This window comes from Salvia hispanica, chromosome 6 (genome assembly GCF_023119035.1).
Source record: "Salvia hispanica cultivar TCC Black 2014 chromosome 6, UniMelb_Shisp_WGS_1.0, whole genome shotgun sequence".
NCBI classification, from domain to species: Eukaryota; Viridiplantae; Streptophyta; class Magnoliopsida; order Lamiales; family Lamiaceae; genus Salvia; species Salvia hispanica.
The window spans coordinates 13,721,440-13,743,263 of NC_062970.1; the positions used below are offsets into that span (position 1 = coordinate 13,721,440).

The 21,824-nt window shown below is 36.6% G+C and overlaps 3 protein-coding genes across 3 annotated transcripts; 2 read left to right on the top strand and 1 right to left on the bottom strand.

The window, feature by feature from the left end:
• Window positions 1-1,212: 1,212 nt before the first annotated feature.
• Window positions 1,213-1,814, bottom strand: LOC125193318 (protein RALF-like 34). The gene has a single exon (XM_048091086.1). The coding sequence runs from the start codon at window positions 1,722-1,724 to the stop codon at window positions 1,383-1,385; it is 342 nt and encodes a 113-aa protein (XP_047947043.1). The 5' UTR covers window positions 1,725-1,814; the 3' UTR covers window positions 1,213-1,382.
• Window positions 1,815-14,133: 12,319 nt separating this feature from the next.
• On the top strand, window positions 14,134-16,627 carry LOC125196861 (probable BOI-related E3 ubiquitin-protein ligase 2). Its single transcript, XM_048095520.1, has 4 exons — window positions 14,134-14,289; window positions 14,405-14,505; window positions 14,598-14,929; window positions 16,037-16,627. The coding sequence occupies exons 1-4, from the start codon at window positions 14,207-14,209 to the stop codon at window positions 16,562-16,564; spliced, it is 1,044 nt and encodes a 347-aa protein (XP_047951477.1). The 5' UTR covers window positions 14,134-14,206; the 3' UTR covers window positions 16,565-16,627.
• A 1,220-nt stretch (window positions 16,628-17,847) lies between these two features.
• LOC125193322 (receptor homology region, transmembrane domain- and RING domain-containing protein 2-like) lies at window positions 17,848-20,919 on the top strand. The gene is made up of 4 exons (XM_048091093.1): window positions 17,848-18,215; window positions 19,128-19,358; window positions 19,682-20,086; window positions 20,255-20,919. Exons 1-4 carry the CDS (start codon window positions 18,089-18,091, stop codon window positions 20,650-20,652), a joined length of 1,161 nt encoding a protein of 386 aa, XP_047947050.1. The 5' UTR covers window positions 17,848-18,088; the 3' UTR covers window positions 20,653-20,919.
• Window positions 20,920-21,824: the final 905 nt, after the last annotated feature.

Below are 21,824 nucleotides of genomic sequence, written 5' to 3' on the forward strand. Positions count from 1 at the left end.
TGGTAGTGTTTATTACTCACTCTCCATTAGTAGTTCCATTTCTTTTTCAGTCCATGCGTGAGTATTTGAGATTGCTCGTTTATCTATGATTAATTGTGATAAGTTGGTTGATATGGGATGCCAAATACCACCCAATAATTGACGCGGGTAAAATAAGACATTAAAATTGTCAATGAAGTAATCAATTACATGCAACAAATATATCGTCGTTGTAAATTGTTATTTTTATGTTCAGAATCTTGGATATGGCATCGAAATAGGAAGCTTGAAAATCGTAGTTCATCTCGAACAAATATGGAGTATCTCTTTCTAGTTTACTTACAAAACATTGAAGTTATTAAAGTAAAATCATAAACTCCGTAGATAAAATTTCTTGTAAATAAAAAATGACAGGAAAAAACAAATTTATTAATATTAAAAAATTTAATTTATCCATAAAATCAATTTATATGACTGTATTTATTCATCAGAATTAGGTACTTTGTGTCCTTAATTAATTTTTTACAAAATTTATTAAACTATTAAAAGATTAAATTACAAAGAAATAGTTTGATACTCACCTTCATTATTATCTAACTAATCTATGTTTTGTGAAATTATTAAACAACTGGTTTGATAATACCGTCAGTACGTAATTCTACCTTCATCCACCATTAGAAATTCTGATTTATTATTTTAGTCTGCATGGCATTAGTAGTCCCAATTCATTTTGCTATAGACAATAAGTATACTTCATATTCAACTAACTCATTCACTTTCATACTTTATTTTAAAACTTATGTTTATAAAATAAGTCTTATACTCCACTACCCTTTTTTCAAATTCATGAACTCAAATGAAAATCTTAATTACAGACAAAGAAAGTAATTAATGTTGTGGCCCATTTCTAGGTCCAGTCCAGCCCATTTTTTCATGAGTGCTTTTTTTCTTTTTAGAACTTTTTTTTATCTATTTTTGATTGAAACTACTCCCTCATTATAATATTTTCATTTTTGCTTAAAAAATCGTTTTATATAGATGTATGGACAGATCTGAACCAATATATTTGTAATTAACATCCACTAATTTATCAATAATGATGACTGGATTTGGATTCACTATGAAAAAGCCTCTCAACTTTATTCCAGAATCAACCACTCCAGCTAATCATTGATCTTAATTCGTTTCAATTTTTTTAAATTCTGAATATCATCGCCAGTAACAAAATCACACTTCAACTTCAACTGCAACATTCATTCCCATTCTCGACAATAAAAAAAAAATAATAAACGTAGACAAACACTCAGATCTAGAAAAATGAAAAGCAAACGAAAGCAAGCAGTAATTGAACAATTCATCGCATTAATGAAAAGGAAAATTGAGGATCGAATGCAGTGAGCAGCTCATCTCCTGCATCTGGTGATGGCGGAGCAGCCTCTGGTGTAGGGATGGACGGGGCCACGGGCTCTGAAGCAGTTGTGAGTGTAGTACGATCTGCCGGAGCGCGGCGGGCACGGCACTCGATTCGCCGACAGCGCGCCATAGGAAATGTAGTACTTCTTCGCGTGCCAGTACAGAGATCTACGCTCTCCGGTTTCTTCTTCCTCCTCGAACTCGAACGGCGATTCCAGCTGGAATTCTAGGGTTTCGTTCCTCAATTGGAGGCCGCCGTCCGCCTCCGCCATTGCGGAGGACAGAGTGAAGAGGAGAGCGAGGATGGGAATTAAGAGTAGCTTTGATTCCATGGCAATGTGTGTGTGATGGTGAAGAGAGAGAGAGAGAGAGAGAATGAAATGAGGAGAGGAGTCACATGGAAGAAGAAAATAATGCGCCGACGGTATTATCTGCTGTACTTGGTTTGTTTTTTCCTTGATTACCGCTTTTTCTGTCTCCTTTTTTTTCAAGTTTAATTGAAGATGAAATTAGGTTGGTTATTAATTTAATTTTTGTTAGATTTATCAAAACGAAATAATTTATGGGCCGAAAAAAATGTTGGTGAAATCTATTTATTGATTATTATGGTCGAACTATTGAGCAGTTTCTGTTTTGTGGTGTTAGCTTTTAATTCAATTGTTTTATAATGTCGAACTATAACAAGTTTTAACAATAAAATGCATTCCCATATCTTGAAAAATGTTACGTGCAAGCAATGAAGCAACTCCTTAATAATATTGACAGCTCATAAATCTTGTGGCATTTAGATTTGAATGGCCGGGTTTTCATTGAGACTATTTTTTTGTTTATTATAGATGAAATTGAAATTATTAATTAATTTTATAAATTTTAAAGATTAAAACTTAATTTACTATAGAACTCCCACTCTTGACTTTTTGACGGCTTCGTCTCACACATCGACCCCAGTAGAGACGCAGTTCACTGGGGATGACCGTTTGTCATTACATGAGCTGGGGATCGATATCGGGGAGGCGGACACTGCCGTTCCAGCGGAGGGAATAGGGGGGTCGGGTCGCGCCGAAGAAGAAGAAGAAGAGCAAGGGGAAGAGCATGGTGGTCGGCGAGTCATCGCAGCCGGCTGTTGACGACACCACCGCACGGAGGAAGTGGACGGACGATGAGAAAGTCGCCATGTCCAAGGCATGGTTGTCGGTTTGCAAAGATCCTCTGGTTGCGAACAACCAGAGGATCGTCAATATGCGGAGAGTCCGTTCCCCATGCCGGAGAAATATAAGGAGTTCACCTACTGGAACTGTTATCCGGTACTGAAGGACTCCGAGAAGTTCCAGGCGGGGGTCGACGCCGGGTGGCCGAAGAAGCAGTAAGCCGAACTATTCCGACGATTACAGCGGCAGCAGCCAAGAATTCCCACGACCTCCCCCGGATGCTTCTGAGGAGTTTCCGTCCCATCCATCGTTTGCTCGCCGCACTCGCCCGGTTGGCCAAAAGCGGGCGCAACGGGCAGCGAGGGGATCCTCCCCCCTATCGCCCCAGGAGGTCCGGGGCCGGCACCCTCTTCCACCCGCGTACACCTTATTCTCGCGTCAAAAAACATGGGAACAAGATGTACAAGGTCTTCCAAGATTGGAGGGCCGCAATTGACCCACGGAGAAGGGGTTTCTTCACTCGATGCTCGAGAGCATGCGGAGTCGATTTGGATGCCGCGAGGGCACAGATGGGGGGCTCGGGACGCTGGCTCGATGCCACCGATGTGGAGGTCCCGGGTGGCAGCTGCAACGAGACAAGGACTGGCGGCTGACGGAGTATGAGAGGCGGGGCTCGTGTGTGGAAGCCCGCTTTTTTTTTTTTAATTATGTACTTTTTTTATCTATGTACCTTTTTTTATTTAAATGAAATGAATGAATTTTCCCGTATATGTCTCGTAAATTTAATTCCGTAATTTATCGTAAATTTAATTCCGTAAATGTAGTTGTTTTTGAATTATTTTTATTGCGGCTAGCCTGTGGCTAGCCTTATGCTAGCCTATTTGCTTAAAATGATGATGTGGCAAGTGGAATTTTAGTGTTGATGACGTGGCAGAGAGAGAGTGACTAGCTTGTGCCTGGTCTAAAGTCATTGTGGATGATCTAAGTGAGATGATACTCAACAAATTTCAAATAAGGATTCCACTGTAGTTTTCATTTAATGTACCTATGCTTTGCTACTTGTTAGCATCTTCACTTAATGAAGGCCAACGAAAAGGCATCTTTAAATTTAGAGTAGAAAAACACAGGAATTTCAAGCAGAAAAAATTTATGGTAATGCAAACTCGAGATGTTGCTTATTTATTGCATGAGATGACCAAACCACATCTTATTTACTTCATCAACAAAATCACATCTTAACGAAAAATATAGGACATATTTAACTTTTAAGGGTTAATATTAGAGCATTTTCATCCGTGCTCTTAAATAAAAGCATGGAGGTGGGCCCGGACCCACTTTTACTCTATGTCCATAGGTAAGAGCACAACACCCACATCCGTGTTCTTCCGCAAGGATAAACTCAAAGGTTCCACCATTCTATTATTCAATTTAAATACTTTAATTACTAAAAACATTTATACAATATAAAAAATACATTAAAAATAAAAGTTACATAATTAAAATCCCAAAAAATAAAAGTTACATAAATAAAATCCTAAAAAATAAACATACATAATTAAAATCCTAAAAAATAAAAATTACATAATTAAAATCCTACAAATTAAAAACTAGTACATAATTTTTAATGTTGAAGTGGGAGTATTTATAGATGAAAATGTGAATTTTGGGGAAAAAATTGAAAAATAAATTAAAAGTGTGTAGAAAACGGATATAATTTATTGGGAAGTGGGAAAATATTTTTTTTATTTAAAAATGATTTTTTAAATGAAATTCGAATTGAAAAAAAAAAAGAATTTCCAATGGTTAAGAGTATCCCCATCCGTGCTCTTAGCTAAGAAGCACGGAAGTGGGTCCGGATCCACTTTTACTCTTTGTCCTTAGCTAAGAGCATAACACCCACATCCGTGCTCTTAGCTAAGGACAAGCTCAAGGGTCCCACCATTCTATTATTCAATTTAAATACTCCAATTATTAAAAACATTTCTACATTATAAAAATACATTAAAAAATAAAAAATTACTCCCTCCGTCCCAAGAAAGTTGATACAAAACTTTTGGGCACGGGGATTAAGAGTTTATATTAAATAAATAGGAGAGATGGAAAAAAGTAGGAAAGATAAGAGAGAGTAAAGTAAATGATGGAATAAAGTAATAGTGATTAGATGTTTTGTCTTTTACTAAGAAAGAAATGACTCAACTTTGTTGGGACGGACTTAAAAAAGAATACGGCTCAACTTTCTAATTTGGGACGGAGTGGGAGTACATAATTAAAATCCTAAAAAATAAAAATTACATAACTAAAATACTAAAAATAAAAATACATAATTAAAATCCTAGAAAATAAAAAAATACATAATTAAAATCCTACAAATTAAAAATTACACATGTGGAAGACTAGTCCTCTAACCCCAATTACCTCTTGAGACCCCGGATCATTTGCTCATGTGTTGCAAGTTGATCCGGAGTCATCTTAGATGTATCGTTCAAATAGAGTTGACCCAAGAGGGTCCACAACGAGTTGTTCGGGGGTGGAGGAGGCACAAAGGGAGCGGGGGCGGCTAGAGTCGGGCCGCGACGGCGGGTAGCCGTCGCCTTCTTCCTTCCTTGCGGCCGGCGGGAACCGCTCGCCGGCGTCGGGGCTACCCAAGTTAGTTCCGGCAAGCCGGGTAGCCACATCATCGGAGGCGCCGTCGGATAGTGGCTACCGACCTCGACCGTTTGCTAGAGGAGCTAGAGGAGGATGCTACTACGCTGCCCCTATACTTCGGATGTCGGTGCCCCTCCTGCCAACAATCGAGGTACTTGAACGATATCATCTCCAAGCTTTGGTAGGTCACCAAGGCGGCACTGATGATGTCGAGCTCGCTCGTGCCGCTCCCCGCCACCCGCTCTTCCTGGTTGGAAGTACCCCTGGAACTTACCGATTGATAAGTTGCATCCGTAGACGCAATTGCGCACCATACTCTCATTGCGATAGATGGTTCCCGCCGGCCGGGTTTCATTGTAAAGGCGAGTGATGCGCCACCAATACGTATCCCCGGTTTGGTTCGTGCCAACGTCCGGATCTTCGGAGACTGCCAAGTAGGCTTTGAACATCGCCATCATCTCACCCGGAGTGTACGGGGTGCGGGTGCCACGAACAGGAGGAGTAGGAGTAGGAGTAGAGCTGCTGCTCCCTCCCGATCCGGGTTCGGGTGCCTACCCGAACCCGGAGGAGTTTTGGTCGTGTACCAGGTAAGGACGGTAGCCACCTGAAAATTGCGTACCTTGTGTTTGAGGAGGGGCCGTAAATTGCGTTTCCAGATTAGGGAATTCGCCAGAGTCGGAACAAATCGTGGTTCCAACCGCGATTGCCGGAGGGGTGATCGCCGGAGCCGGACATTGTGTAGTGTGGTGGGAGTTTAGATGAGAGAATATGAGAAAAAAGATGAGAGAATGTAGATGATAGAATAGATGAGAATGTGATTTTTTTGTGTTGAAGTGGAGGTATTTATAGATGAAAATGTGAATTTTGGGGGAAAAAAATTGAAAAATAAATTTAAAGTGGGTAGAAAACGGATATAATTTTTTGGGAAGTGGGAAAATATTTTTTTAAATAAATTTCGAATTTTAAAAAAATAAAAATAAAAAAATCAAATTTGCCAACAGCTATGCCGTTGGCCAATCAGAAGCTGTCACGTAATGGTGCTCAGCGGCACGGACGTGCTCTTAGCTAAAAGCAGCGCCGTGCCGCTGGCACGGACGGACGAGTTCCAGCGGAACGGACGGACGGACGCCAAAAAAATCACCGTTGCGGATGCTCTAAGTCGTTGGCCAATCACAGCCCGCCACGTCGAGCTGCTCAGCGGCACGGACGTGCTCTTAGCTAAGAGCACCGCCCTGCCGCTGGCAAGGACGGATAAGCTGCATTGGCGGACGAGCGGTCCCCGCTGCTGGCAAGGCGCGGACGGGGCACTAATATGGATGCTCTTAGTAGATGTTTTATATGAAAATAGCATTCTTAAAATCCAAATATCGTTCTAAAAGATTGTAGTCGTAATATCATAGACTCATAGTAATTCTGAAAATTGAAATAAAATCTTTTTGTGTCAAATCGTTCGCGGTGAATTAAAATTGTTTTTTTTTTAAATGAAGAATATGACTCTTCAAGATCTTTTGGATTAAAGTTTCAACCAATTTAAATTCAATTCAATATTTATGAAAATAATAAGTGATTTAAAATCTGGAGCCCTTAGAAACTGTAATACAGAACTATAGTGCTTATCTACTGCGTTCTAGAATAATATTGGTTGTAGACTTATGTGATCAATTAATATGATAGACCTTTTAGGTAACTATATTTATTTACATAAAACTAGCCACATTATTAAAATGTTATATATATATATTGATTATGGTGGCTATATACTGCATATAGCATTTATGTGTGGCCGGTCACACTCATGCAACTTTCGTGTTTCCTCTCTTTATTCATTTAACTTCCATTCCAATTTATTGTGTAAGGCCTTTTGATTTGATTACATTTTGAAAAGAGGTTAGAATTAGGTGAATGATTTGTTAGTGTTATACTACTAGTTGAAAATAGGTTATTTAAATATATTGGGTCAAATAATCAATGACCGGGATATCCAAATTTGCATCATACTGTGTAACCATGTGTGATTATTGTTAGTAGCGGGGCTAGAAATTTGACTTGGGATTTCAAGTTACTGTTACTAATTATAAGATATTCATAATAAAGCCACTGTGAAAGATGTGTAATAAAAGATAATTAAATAATTAGATTATAAGCGACAAAAACAAGAGACACGTAGAATTGCTATGTTAAAAGCAATATCAACATCGAAAAAACGACAATAACAATATCAAAACCACTATTAATAACATTCATTCTTTAAACTAAATATGTGTATCACCAATTAAAGTATATATAATATGTTTATCTTTACACCTCAATTGCTAATGTTTCAAACATCAAACTCTACAATATTATTTTGATCATTTTTATAGACATTTTAAAATTAAATTTACTGATATTTAAAAATTGAAGTATCGATTGCATATGAGGTCCCCCTCAAGTTCGAGTAGGGCTGACGGGCCCCTCAAACCGAGACCACATCGAGATACATATATTACGGGCCCGTAAGCCCTACTCGAACTTGGGTCTCTCAAATTGGACAGACCCGACGCCAACCTGGCTCTGATACCAGTTTGTTGTTACAGAGTAGAGCAATTGTGTAATCGAGACAAACAGAAACGTAAAGAAGTCACAAATTTATGTGGTTCACCAACGTTGTTGGCTACGTCCACGGGCAGGAAACAGAGAATAAATTTTATTCAGAGTGTTTTCAGATTATGGCTACAGATTGGATCTGATTGGATTTTAGATCACAGAATAATGTGTCCTACTCCCATATAAATAGGCATACATGAGACAGACTGGGCTTAGGAAACATAATCATATCCCAATTAGGAAACATAATCTATACAGATTCAAGGCATACTAACAAATCTCCACCTTGACTTGAATTCTCCCTTGCAGATGCATCATTACAATGCAGACAAACAGACTTCTCCTTCCTTGCCTCATATTTGCCATAAACCAAAACTATTTCTCCCACTGAATTTGTCGACCTACACATTCAGAGCAGACATCTTGATCGATTAACACAGAAACCCTAACATATGCGGAATTCAAAACCCTAGTCCGAGAACCAGGCTTTGATACCAGTTTGTTGTGACAAAATAGAGCAATTGTGTAATCGAGACAAACAGAAACGTAAAGAAGACACATATTTATGTGGTTCACCAACGTTGTTGGCTACGTCCACGGGCAGCAAACGGAGAACAGATTGTATTCAGAGTGTTTTCAGATTATGGCTACAGATTGGATCTGATTGGATTTCAGATCAGAGAGTTATGTGCCCCTACTCCCATATAAATAGAGTTATGTGCCCCTACTCCCATATAAATAGGCACACATGAGACAGATTGGACCTAGGAAACATAATTCTATCCCAAATAGGAAACATAATCTTATACCGATTCAAGGCATACTAACACTTTAGGTCATCCAAAACGGATGAGATTTTTTTTCTCACAAGCTCATCTCGACTAACTGAGATACGAGAGAGACGCGCTGCAAGCATCTCTTCCCAGCGAGCATCGTGCGACGAAGAAGGGGTCCAACGACCCCCCTCTCCATGTTGCATGCTCTCATTTGGCACGAATGGACATTTGTATAGCTCTTGACTACTCATTACAAAAATAGAAATTAATAACACCCCCCCCCCTAAAAATAGTACTCCATAGTAACTATTTCACTTTGGTTCGTTCCCTAAAAATAGAAATTTTAGAATCTTTCTATTTTAGGACATGGACCCCACAATCCACTAACTCTACTTTCACTACTTTTTCTCTTCCTCTCTCTTACTTAACTCATTTTTCTTTACCCATCTTACTTTACCAATTCTCTTCACTTACTTTACCAATTGTACATTAAAACACGTGTCGTTTCAAATGTTTCTATTTTATTAATACGGAGCGAGTAACAATTATAAAATTATCTCGTTTCTCCCAATATAAACATTATATTATCATTTTTCATTTTTAGTTTTTTCATTATTGTAGCCTCCAATTAACTTCAAAATCTATAATGCCCCATTCATCACATAAAATTTTTCACTATGATACGGGGTGTTCAGGCTCCATTATAGAGGTCGGGAGCCGGTTCACGACGCCGTCTGATTGGGACGAAGACGACAAAGACTCTAAGCAAAAGACGAGACGGACCAAACCAAGCCGTAAATGCCGACACTCGTTGCAAGCCGTAAATGCCGACACTATCCGTATGACGCCAAAAAGAATTAGCACATGACGAGCTTGTTGCATATCTCCAAAGTCAACTGAGTTTTGTCTCGTTGCTGCAACCATAATTTTAAATATGTATTTATTAGAATTTTCAATAATGTTTTTTTCAATTTTTAGGGATTTTAATTATATAATTTTTTATTTTTAATTAAGTAAGTAAATTAAATAAAACATTTTTTAATTAATTGTATTCTTGAATTAAAAGTAAAGTAGTGTGACCCTAAATAGTTAAGAGAAGAAATGGTAGAGAGATGATGAATTGTCGGTATTATCTCTTGAATAAGAATAGTTAACGGAAGAGATGATAGAATGATGGTGGATTGTAGGTGTTATCTCTTTTAATACTCCGTCCCAAGTTTGTTGAACCATTTCTTTTTTATATGTGATTTAAGAAATTGCTTTGTTAAAGGTTGAAGTGTAGAGAGTAACGTACGAGAGGAAAATATAGTAAAATATGAGAGATGATAAAGTTTTTGCCGAAAAAGAAAATGGCTCAACTACCATAGGACAACCCAAAAAGGAATACGACTTAACTATCTTGGAACGAAACCGAGAGACTAAGATAAAAAAAGTGGTATACGGCCCATAAATAATTAAGAGAGAGTGGAGTGATGATAGTTATGAATGCTTTTATTTTTATTAAATGAATAAAGTATACATGAATTTTTTTGGGAGGGGTGAGAGGGCGCCCTTGCTAACGCATTGGCTCCACCTTGATTAAATAATGGGATATTGACATCTAATATCATGAAATTTTTAAAAAGTTGAGATTTTTCCACGAATTTTGAACTGGCAAATAATATCACGGGCTTTATCCCGAGTTTGTTATTTCCTACCAATGAAAAAATTCCAACTATATTAGATTGAATAACAATTTTGGAGGGTGTACTTCAAGAAAAACTATCATCAAAGATTGAAAAACTTGAAGCTCTCGAAGTTGTTGTCGAGAAATTACGAAAAAAAATTTGTATCATGATATTATTTGCCGGAATTTTTTCATTGGTGGAAAATAATAACCCAGGGTAAAGTTCGTGATATTATTTGCCAATTTCAAAGTTCGTGGAAAAAACTCAACTTTTTGAAAGTTTCGTGATATTAGGTGTCAATATCACTTAGGAATAAATAATTTGTTTTATCAGGTTATATACGATCCTACCTAAACAAAAACAAATACTTCATTCGTTTTATATTAGAGGTTCTGATTGAATCTAACATGAGTTTGAAGAAGTACAAAGAAAAATTGATGAAAAAATAGTGAGATGAATGTCAAAGTTTTATATAGTGTGATGTGATTCAATGACAGATCCAGAAAGCATTCGTCGCGAGGTCGAACAAAATAATAACAAATATAGAAATTTGATAAAAATGCAAAACTAATTTTAAATACAAAAACTAAACCTAAACACAAACACTCATTGTTTAATATACGCGAAGTTCATTAATAATTTTTTTAGTTTATTAACTGCAATATGTTTGACACTCATGAGACGAATAAACCATAAAACATAATTTTCTAAAATAAACTAAATACAAATTAATAATGAACTTCGTATTACTTTATAACAATGACCTCCGTGTTATAAATTATGCATTCTACATTTAAAACTAGTTTTTGCAAATAATACATACTGCGTATTAAATAATTATATAATAGTAGTATTAATTTTGATGGGATACTAGGAAGGAGACATTTGAACATAGTAGTTCGATGATACTCCCTCCGTCTCTGATAGTTTATCCGTCAAAATGAGACAAACTATCTAAAACGGAAGGAGTATATAATAAGAATTGAAGAATGTTAAATAAAAAAAGCAAAACAAAATATCACATATTAGCAGTAATACAAAATAATTTTTAAAGTAAATGACAAAAGAAACCAAAATTAGAAACTTGTTAGCATTCACTTTAATGGATCGATAATGAATTAGTTTGATTTTGCCTCATTTGAGCCTCTTAAGAAAATAAACATTAACTAGGTCATTAACCCTACCCCTATCTATTGATAATTGAAACTAAAAAACTACTACTCCCTTCGTCCCGGCTAAGATGACACATTTCTTAGCCGGCACAGGATTTTAGGAGTTGTTGGTTAAAGTGTTTAATTGGAGACAGAAAAGGTGGGTGTAAGTATTAAAATAGAGAGATAAAGAAAGATGGATATTTTAATAGGAGTGAGAAAAGGTGGTTGAGTATATTAATTGGAGAGAGAGAGTTTCCAAAAAAGGAAATGTGTCATCTTAGTTGGGACAAACTAAAAAGGAAAACGTGTCATCTTAAGCGGGACGGAGGAAGTAATATATAATCATTCCACATTAATGTCAAAAGAAAATTAAAATTACTATATAAATATTTTGACACACTAGTCCTATCACCAATTTGTTTTAGAATGCAATTTATAGATTTCTGTCAAAACTCTCCCACGTGGTATCATCTTCTTGTTTCCAAACAACATCCATCTTTTCTATGGCTTCTAATCCTTCTCTAAGAAATAGCGTGGGTCAGAATCACCTTACTATTAAATAGGTGAAACCGTGAAAGGTCTAAAGGCCGAGTGCCGGCCCTCATAGCTGGCGGCAGGGTCGGTCGTGTTAGAGTTTGTATACTAGAAATCACGTTTCGAGTGATTGAATGCTGTAAAACTCTTATTTTATTTTCCAAGGAATAAAACAGATTATTTTTGTCATAATGTTTGTTATGTTTTACATTTAATGGATGTTATTGCATGTTTAAATGTATAAGTTAACTTAACAAAGTCTAAGTCTTTGTTTTAGTAGACCGGTTGTAGGCGACGTCCACTTTAAGGTAACACGGTCAGTCCTGAACAAAGAAAAAGAAGAATTTAATGACGTAGATGGAATTAGACTATCCATCGTGAAAGATTGCAATGTTAGTCCGCATATTTCTAAGCCTTACTGAAATAAGATGACATTGGTGTGGTAAAGCACTGAACAGATCTAACAGCAAGATGAGTCTTTATGCTATTTACTGAAAGGCGAGGTCTTGATAAATATTTGTTTCTTAATCAATGTAGGTTAGCATTGAGCATACGGTATTGATTATGCATTACTTTGACTTATCAAATGGTGCGGGTTTTTCGCAACCCAATAATCCTGATATATTGGGTAGTGGTGATTAATATCTAGCAGTGCTAGGATTGCTATTATATTGAATCGTGCGCGAGGCGAGTCTTGTTTGATAATGTCCTCAAGAGGAGCGCGAAACAATGTTTTATTATTCGGAACCTAGCTAGTTGGAGTTTGATTACTCTAAGAATAATAAATAAGCGTTTCATGCTAAGTCCATTCTTGGAATTAATAAGAAGTTAATTAATTAAGTCCATGACAGACATTAATTAATTAATGGATATTTTTATCTTAAGTGCGGGAAATAAAAGTTAAAACGGAAACCCGGATTACTTATAATTTCAGATTTGGATGGGGAGAGTTCAATATTACTTCTGTAGTGGCTGCTCGTAATATTCCAATTAAAGCTTGTATTAAATTGTTGGTTCAATTTAATTAGTAAAAAGTGAATTGGATGAGCCTATATCCAAAACCTTCTATAGATCCCTGTTTGGGCCCAAAAGGAACTTAATATAAATAGGAGACAAAAAATAACATTGTTATTTTCCAAAAATTCCCCCCCCCCCTAGTGTTTTTCGAATTTTTCCTCTCCTTCGTGGAGTCGAATTTCTTTCTCTTTTATTTAAGTCCTAGTATTCCGGTGAGATCAGCCCACACTGATATTGGAGTAGAAGATCCGTGGCCTAGTATTCAAAGCGTCACGTGGAGAAGTAGCTAGCCATCGTCGATTCTTTGGAGAATCAACAAGGTATTATTTCTGCTCCGTAAAAAAGCATGTTTTAGGTTTCAATTATACTTAAAGCATGATTAATTCAAGTTATGAGCATGATACATGTGAAAATTACGCGAATAGAATTTGTCTAATTAATCTGCTAAATAAATCTGAATTTTATGTGATTTATTTGTTTGATATATTTCGAACGCTTCCGTGCTGCCAGTTCCTTCAATTGGAGACGAGCCATTTCTCGTTTTCACGTCGCCGCAAGATCGCTCCTTGCATGACCCCAACTAAATATGTCGTTAGGTATATTACCTTTTATGGAACGAATGAACGACCGACCCTGCCCGACCCCAACTAGATCTGTCAGATTTATTACTCCCTCCGTCCCAAGGAAGATGACCCCTTCCTTGGGCGGCACGAGATTTTATGCAACTTTATTTTGTGTGTTAAGTGGAGAGAGTAAAGTAAGAGAGAAGGAATAAAATAGAGATGAAGGAATTTTCATTTTAAGTAATGAGTCATCTTGATTGGGACAAATCAAAAAGGAAAGTGAGTCATCTTCAATGGGACGGAGGGAGTACTTTTTATAGAATATCCCGACCCTCCCGACCCCAATTAGATCTGTCAGATTTATTACTTTTTATAGAATAGTCCGACCCTGTCTGATTCCAACTAAATCTGTCGTTAGGTATATTACCTTTTATGGAATGAGTGAACCGAGATTCTTACTTGGGACGGGCTAAAATGGATTATCGACTCTCTTGATATAGAATTAAGGGAGTACTACTTGTTATTGCAAACTTTGGATCATACATGTAGGAATAGTATGAGACGACAATTTCCAATTTATTTTAGAAAATGGGATGAGAAGCAGCAATATCTAGAATTCTCCTATACTAGAAGGATCAGCCTGCAAATACAATAGATTCTCTCTCATCCTTCGCAATATTACTTGCAAGAAAACCCCTTTCTTCTTCTCTCTAGGCGTCAGCCATGGCATCTCTCCCCCAAAATCACTTTCAGCAATTTCTTCAGCAGCCATCCTCTCAGCCGCAGCAGCAATCAAATTCATACAGGTATTTACTCAATCATTCAAAATACTAAAACATAACCTTTACAAAAATCAATTCATTTTCTCTTTCACATTCAAAACCCCTCATTTAATCAATTCGCTTCTTTACTTCCTTTCAGGGATATGTATAACGGCAACGTCGACGGCCAGATTTCTCAGCAAGTGCCCTACTTCAATACCCCCAATCTTCTTGATCAGCACCCCCCTTACATTCCTCCTTGTAATTTACCCTAATCTCTCTCTTATTGCCGATTGCTTTCTCTTTTAGTGCGATTTTATTTCAATTTCCTAATTTCTTCTCTAATTTTTCAGTTCAAGTTGCGGGCTTGGCTCTTGGCCCGACCCACGATGAGAACGGGCTGGAATCTCAGTGGAATTTAGGGCTCGAGGCCAAGAAAAAGCGCCCAATTGAACAAGTTTTTCTGGAGAATAATTTGAATAACAACAGCAGCAACAACAATTCCCAGATATCCTCTGTGGATTTGTTGCAGGCCCGCTCAGTGTCAACCGGGCTGGGCCTTTCGTTGGAGAATCCCCGATTGACATCTTCTGGTGACTCGGCGTTGCTAGGACTGGTCGGTGACTCTCTTGATCGTGAGTTGATGAGACAAGATGCTGAGATTGATAGATACATTAAACTTCAGGTGAGAATTTTGGTTTCTTGAAAAACAGTTCCTCCTCTTTTCAGTGTTCAATTGTTTGGTTGAGTTGACTGTGTGTCATGATATCGATGGTCTATAATGGATTGTCATTGCTGGTGTGGATGATTTATGCTTCAATTTTGTAAAATTACGGATCTTTTTAGCTATATGAATAGAATCAAGAGATCATATTTTGGTTGTGTATTGAATTGAGTTAGGTTTAACTTTTAAGCCTAATGTTGTATTGTTGTTGAAGGCATTTTTTTTCTTGTTTTGATGAGAACTGTAATTTTTGACTTTCTATTGCAAAATCACAATCATTTGGACTTGAGTTAGGTTTTGTTTCAAGGCAATCTGGTAATTGTAGATCCTTTCAAAGTGATATTATTTCTTCCTTTTTGGCATTTGATCATTCCTTGCTGCTGTGAAGGTTGTATTTTGCATGCAAAGTGAGATAGAAATATAGAATTAACTTTAGACATCTACCATTGTTTAAATATCATGCCGGATCCATTGTAATTTTCTGCATTCTCCTCAGCTGTGCACTGCTATTTTTTGGTTATGTTGCATGGTAATGCAAGAAACTCTTGTCTTTTAAGTTTTTATTCAAGTTTATGTAGTACTGTAACAAACATACACATGCTTGATACTAGTAAACATTGTGAACATGTCCAAACCTTTGAAATGGACATGGCTGTTTGATTATAATCCTATTGAAGGACCAAAGATCTCGATATCCTTTTTATTCATCTCTCTTGATCTGCAGAGTTCTTTTTTTTTTGCAAATCCTAGAAATATCATATGGATATCACAGCCTTAAAAGTTGCAAACTTCATCTCAGACAAAGAAATGTGCTACTATAAGTTTCATAGCCTGTGTATGTAGTATCACACAAGGAAATTCTTGAGCATGTATAGTTTTCCAATCATTGCTACTGGTAAGATCCAGATTCAAGGCGGAAGTGCTACTCTTTTGCAACTGATTTAATTAACACTGATTGTTTGTTGAACCTTAAACATACTACTACGATTTCGTTAACGTTTTTTTGTGTATATTGCCATTACAAGGAATTCTGTGTCATTAGACAACGGTTTGTTTATTTTTTGACAGGGTGAACGCTTGCGACAAGCTATTCTGGAAAAATTCCAAGCAACCAAAGTCCAGACCATGTCATATGTTGAAGAGAAGGTTCTACAGAAGCTCCGGGAGAAAGAGGCTGAGATGGAAGATATTAACAAAAAGAATGTGGAACTTGAATTACGTTTGGAGCAGCTCGCTCTGGAGGCAAACGCTTGGCAACAACGGGCAAAATATAGCGAGAACATGGTTAACACCCTCAAGCACAACCTACAGCAGGTATACGCACAAAGCAGGGACAGTAAAGAAGGGTGTGGCGATAGCGAGGTTGATGACACAGCATCGTGCTGCAATGGCCAACCGGTCGACTTCCACCTCCTCCGCAAGGACAACAACGAGATGAAGGAGTTGATGACGTGTAAGGTGTGCAGAGCAAACGAAGTGTGCATGCTTTTGTTACCTTGTAAACATGTATGTTTGTGTAAAGATTGTGAAAGCAAGTTGAGTGTGTGTCCCTTGTGTCAGTCCTCCAAGTACATAGGCATGGAGGTTTATATGTAATGGAATTATATGAATCTAACGCTGACTCTGTCTTAATTCTAATAGACTTGGTTCTTGCCTTTAGGACTTGATCATCACCTTTACCATATTTCTCTCTTGGTAATTGGTAACAATATATATTTCTTGTATTCAGTCGATATGTAATTGGTAAAATGTTTTACCAACTAAATTGGAGATTTATGATTTTGTGGTGCATAAATTTGTAGATTCTTTTATAAGTGCATCAATCATTATACACGTTGGAAATTATTTACTCATTATTATAAATTACTCCATATTGAAAGTTGAAAAACCAACCTTCAGAAATGTTGCACCATCGCATATGGGATCCTGATTTTTAAAATATAGTAGTAGCATCCAAATTATTTACTCATTGTAATCTTGCATTTATAATAATAAAAAAAATAATTTGATATATTATATTATACTAATTATAAATTTCAATTTTCAAATTTAACATATTAATGCTGCCATTTATCTCCCTTTCCCGAATATCTTCTTCGATTTACCTTAGTGTCATTAAACAAAATATTTGTTCTAGGATAATGTCATTTTGGGGAATTAATTTATTAAGACCTCATTCCACAATGAATATTCACCAATTAACTTTGAATGTTATTTTGGGGAATTAATTTATTAAGACCTCACCCCACAATGAATATTCATGTGTTTTTTTTTTTTTTTTTGATCCGTGCAAAAAACTGATCAATTTTTGTACATGACTCGCTATTTTTTGATAATATGACCAAACTTCTTCGATCATTGGTGTTTTTTTTTTCTTTTTGGAGAATGAGTATATAAAATAAATTCTCTCTCTTTACTCTACTTATTTAAAAAACTCTTTACCCTACTTAATTAAAAAATACTACTATCTTTTCAATCAAACTGCGATTTATAATTTAAAAAATTTAACATAAGGCTTACATATTTATGCGTAGTAACTAGCCAGCACGTTTTAGTGTATAACAAAAAAAAAATGAAGTCAACTAGAAAAAAGTAAATAAATAAATGAAGTCTAGTAGTACTAACATTTAAAATGAAATTGATGATAGCAGTCCACTAACCAAAACAAGAGGATTTTTTTTACAAAATATCCCAACCAAAAATAATCTTGGTTCACGTTAAATTGTTTATAAATCGATTTTTAATGTTAATTTTTAAAAATAATTAATCCGAAATCTCAAATCTTTAATTTTCTTTTCATTAAGCATGGACCTTTAAGTGGTTGATAATATCTTTAAATAGTGAATCGTAATCTGAATTGATAATTCCCCAGAAATGACTCGCTGATCATATACGAGCATATGACTGATCCAAAATTCACGAAATTCTTTTGCAAAAGCCCTAAAAAGTATTGCTGCAGTATGGAAGTTGATGTTTTAATTTTATAAATTTGTTTGAATCTTGCATGAATTTTGGGAAAATAATAAGAAATAATCAATTTTTCTTTCAAGAGAGAATTAGGGCTGCGGATTTTGTTAAAATCCAAAGAAAAGATTGAAAATTTGCCAAGTTTAAGAGAGGATGTTGAATTTGTGGGTATTTTTGTGCTGCATTTCCTATTTCATGGGTTCTTTCGCAGCTGCTGGAAATGTGGTCATGATTGCAAAGAATGTAACTTTTTCTTTCGACGACATTGAAGCTAACTTTGGTGAGTTTTTATTTTATTTTATGAAATTTTTTCCTTTCCCCTTTTTTCTTTTCATATTTTGTATGGTTCATTTCGTGGAATTTGGTAATTTGGTTTATGGGTGTATTTGAATAATAGTTTCATAAACTTTGCCACTGGTTATTCCTATGCCAAAGGTTATGGTTAACATTTGTTTCAATTTCAAATTATGTTTCTTCTTACATTTCATTGTTTGTGGTTGAAAAATGTATAATGGTGCAACATTTAATCTGTATGGGAAAGAATATATTATAAGTATGCAGTACTTTTGGTACTTGAATTGATTGAGCCTCTTTCATTCTGTTCATTCTACTCATGTGGGTGTTTGTGTGTAGTTTTAAACTTGTGTTGTATCTCGTTTCACGACAGAATTCTCTTAAGTTTACGAACTGTATCTGAGGAGGGAGTTTCAACTGTGATTAAATACTTTTTTTATTGCTGATTGAATAATCAAGAATGTTGTTTTTGCGCCTCTGCATATCCATAGCTTGTGATGGTTTCTCTTTGGTAAACAAAATGATCAAGAATGCTGTTTTTGTGTCTTAGGTATGTCCATAGCTTGTGATGGTTTCTCTTTAGTAGACAAAATGATCAAGAACGCCGTTTTTTGTGCCTGTTGATACATAGCTTCTGATGGTTGCTCTTTAGTTTACAAAATGATCAAGAACCTCGTTTTTGAATCCGTGTATCCATAGCTTCTGACGGTTGCTCTTTAGTAAACAAAGTGACCAAGAATGTTGTTTTGTGTCTCTTGTGTATCCATAGCTTCTGATGGTTTCTCCTTATAAACGAAATGATCAAGAGCATCATTTTTGTCTGTATATATATCCATAGCTTGTGATTGTTTCGCTTTAGTGTACAAAATGGACTGATGATAGATTTCTGTGGTTCTAGCACCCTCGGTGAGAGAGTCTGGAATATGTGGGACAGTGAGCATTGCAGATCCTTTGGATGCTTGCTCGCTGCTGACCAACGAGATAGTTTCGAGTATGAATGGCACCAGATATCCATTCGTGTTGATAATCAGAGGTGGATGTAGCTTTGAGGACAAAATTAGACGAGCACAAGCTGCTGGATTTGAAGCAGCCATTGTCTATGACAACGGAACCAGCGATTTAGTTGCAAGTAATCTTCTCTTTTTCAGCAACTTTTTTAATGAGAAATTCATGGATTTGATGTTGTGTTTTCATTATATAGTGACTATAGTCTTATATCTTATGTGGAATGGCTGGTGGATGAGATTTCAGAGGTTGAAAATTGAGCCATTATGTTTTTTTGTTCATGAATTAAGCTAATTAAGGGGGTTTGAAACTTTATCCCTACCCCTCTCCTACTAAGTGGTAATCACCGGAACCACAGACCTTCCTTTTGCTTTATTCTTTGGTTTTTGACTGCTTGTGAGGTTCAAGCATGTGAAAATATGATTTGTACTTCAATTTAAAATGCAGTGGCTGGAAATCCCGTTGGTATAAATATCAATGCAGTGTTTATCTCGAAAGTTTCCGGGGAAACACTTGCTACATATGCTGGTACAGCTGATTTGCAGCTGTGGATTGTCCCAAGCTATGAGAATCCGTCTTGGTCTATGATAGCTCTGTCATTCATCTCTTTACTCGGTGTCTCAGCCGTGTTAGCTACTTGCTTCTTCGTGAGAAGGCACCGGTTCAGAAGTGAAAGGCCACTAGCACCCCGTGTGAGAGAGTTCCACGGGATAAGCAGTCGTCTGGTGAAGGCGATGCCCAGCCTGATCTTCACAGCTGTTCTTGAGGACAACTGTACCTCTCAAACGTGCGCTATATGTCTCGAAGACTACAGTGTCGGAGAAAAGCTCAGAGTCCTTCCATGTCAACACAGTAAGTCTTCAACTGAAATACTCCTTCCGTCCCATTGATCTTGGCATGTTTCCTTTTTGCGCAATCACTTACACTAACCTAAATAACCGTATGGAAATGAAAGAAGCCTAGTGTAATAATTTTTCGCTAGGCCATCTGCTCAAGTGATTTTTACGTTGCTTTTGACAGAATTCCACGCTGCCTGTGTCGACACCTGGTTAACGTCATGGAGAACCTTCTGCCCCGTCTGCAAGCGAGATGCAAAAACAAAAACCACGAAGCCTCCAGCATCAGAGTCCACACCCTTGCTACCAGCTTCCCTCTCTCCATCTTCGGCTTCTTCACCGGAGTCATCATCGCCTATGCAGATACGGCCATCAGTTTCACTCATCTACAACCTGCATTCTCATCAACCGCCCCAGAGTGATACACCTCCTCTCCAACCCGATAGTGCTTGTGCAGTGACGTCTAACCCAACCACCTACACATCGTTGTCGACTCTCAGTTCCATATACGTCCTGCCCTATGTTCCGGCTGCAGGTAATGTTTCATCGACCTACTTTGGTTCTTCAAGTCACGCGTCGTAGGGAGTCGTTTGCAGCGACTATTGCAAATTGTACATGGTATTATAGGGAAATGTTTTAGCATCTAGAAGTGGATGGAAGGTTGTGACAGTGTATGTATATGTAGGTTGTTCTCGCTCATATCTGTCAATTTTATTCTTCTTTTTTTCATTTTTTTTTCATTTCTTCTTTGTTTGTGTAATTATGTTGTAATTATTGTTGTTGTAACTTTTTTTACTGGGATGATGAAATAAAATGTTTATAGTACCATACTGAAGCAGATTTTTGTAACTTTTTGGCGCTTATTTCACTTTGTTTAGAGATCATATCTAAACTTATTTTTTGGGTAAAACTGAACCTCATTGTTTTATCACGTGAATTTATGACTCTTTTAGAGACAAAATGCAATCTTTTCTTAACCACCCTATTTCATTTCATAATTTGATATTCCATATGCAATCATATAAAACATTTTTTAGTTGAATACTGCTGGATCTATGAGTGTTCTTGCATGAGTGTTCTTGCAGTTGTCTTCTAGCATTTTAATGGTAATCTTTAATAAGTGATGATAGATTATTTTATTGCATTGTGAGGGGTGGATGAGGAGTGGAGTAGGAAAAGTGGATGAGGAGATCCTTACCGCATTTTAATGGCTATTTCTAAAAATAATTTGTGACAATGACAAAGTCAAAAACCATAAAAGACAAATGATTATAGCATTTTTTGCTCTACAACTAGTACAATATGCAGACCAAGTGCAGAAACAATTTTTCACCATAAATAATTTTACATATGGACCAAACATAGTAGTATGGAATAATCTGATGAACACAATCTTCCCAAATTTTTGTTTTCATGTCAAAAAAGCATACAATTAATTCCAGCAAAATCATGAATTATCCCAAATACTAAAGTAGGTGAGAAATATAACTGCATGGGCATAAATTTAAATCAAAATATTACAGAAAATGAAAACCGTATGTCCTCCTTTGATGCTACAAGTATAAGATTTTTGTTATGCTTTAGAGGAATTTCTCAATGTCGATTTCCACAAAGGAGCATGGGTCTGGAATGTCGAAGTTATGCAACACCTGAGTCGAACATGATTTAACACATTTAACAGTTGAAGAATCATATACCCTCAAAACTAGTAAAAAAGCCAAAAATCTGGAAAAGAGAGAGTAATTGGGGAAATG

Excerpts from the sequence above, each read along its gene's own strand:
- LOC125196861 (XM_048095520.1), top strand. The coding sequence starts at position 14,207 with ATGGCATCTCTCCCCCAAAATCACTTTCAGCAATTTCTTCAGCAGCCA. Across the intron at positions 14,290-14,404 it reads CAGCAATCAAATTCATACAG|GGATATGTATAACGGCAACG; the intron begins GTATTTACTCAA and ends ACTTCCTTTCAG. Across the intron at positions 14,930-16,036 it reads ATAGATACATTAAACTTCAG|GGTGAACGCTTGCGACAAGC; the intron begins GTGAGAATTTTG and ends ATTTTTTGACAG.
- LOC125193318 (XM_048091086.1), bottom strand. The coding sequence starts at position 1,724 with ATGGAATCAAAGCTACTCTTAATTCCCATCCTCGCTCTCCTCTTCACT.
- LOC125193322 (XM_048091093.1), top strand. The coding sequence starts at position 18,089 with ATGTTGAATTTGTGGGTATTTTTGTGCTGCATTTCCTATTTCATGGGT. Across the intron at positions 18,216-19,127 it reads CGACATTGAAGCTAACTTTG|CACCCTCGGTGAGAGAGTCT; the intron begins GTGAGTTTTTAT and ends CTGTGGTTCTAG. Across the intron at positions 20,087-20,254 it reads AGTCCTTCCATGTCAACACA|AATTCCACGCTGCCTGTGTC; the intron begins GTAAGTCTTCAA and ends TGCTTTTGACAG.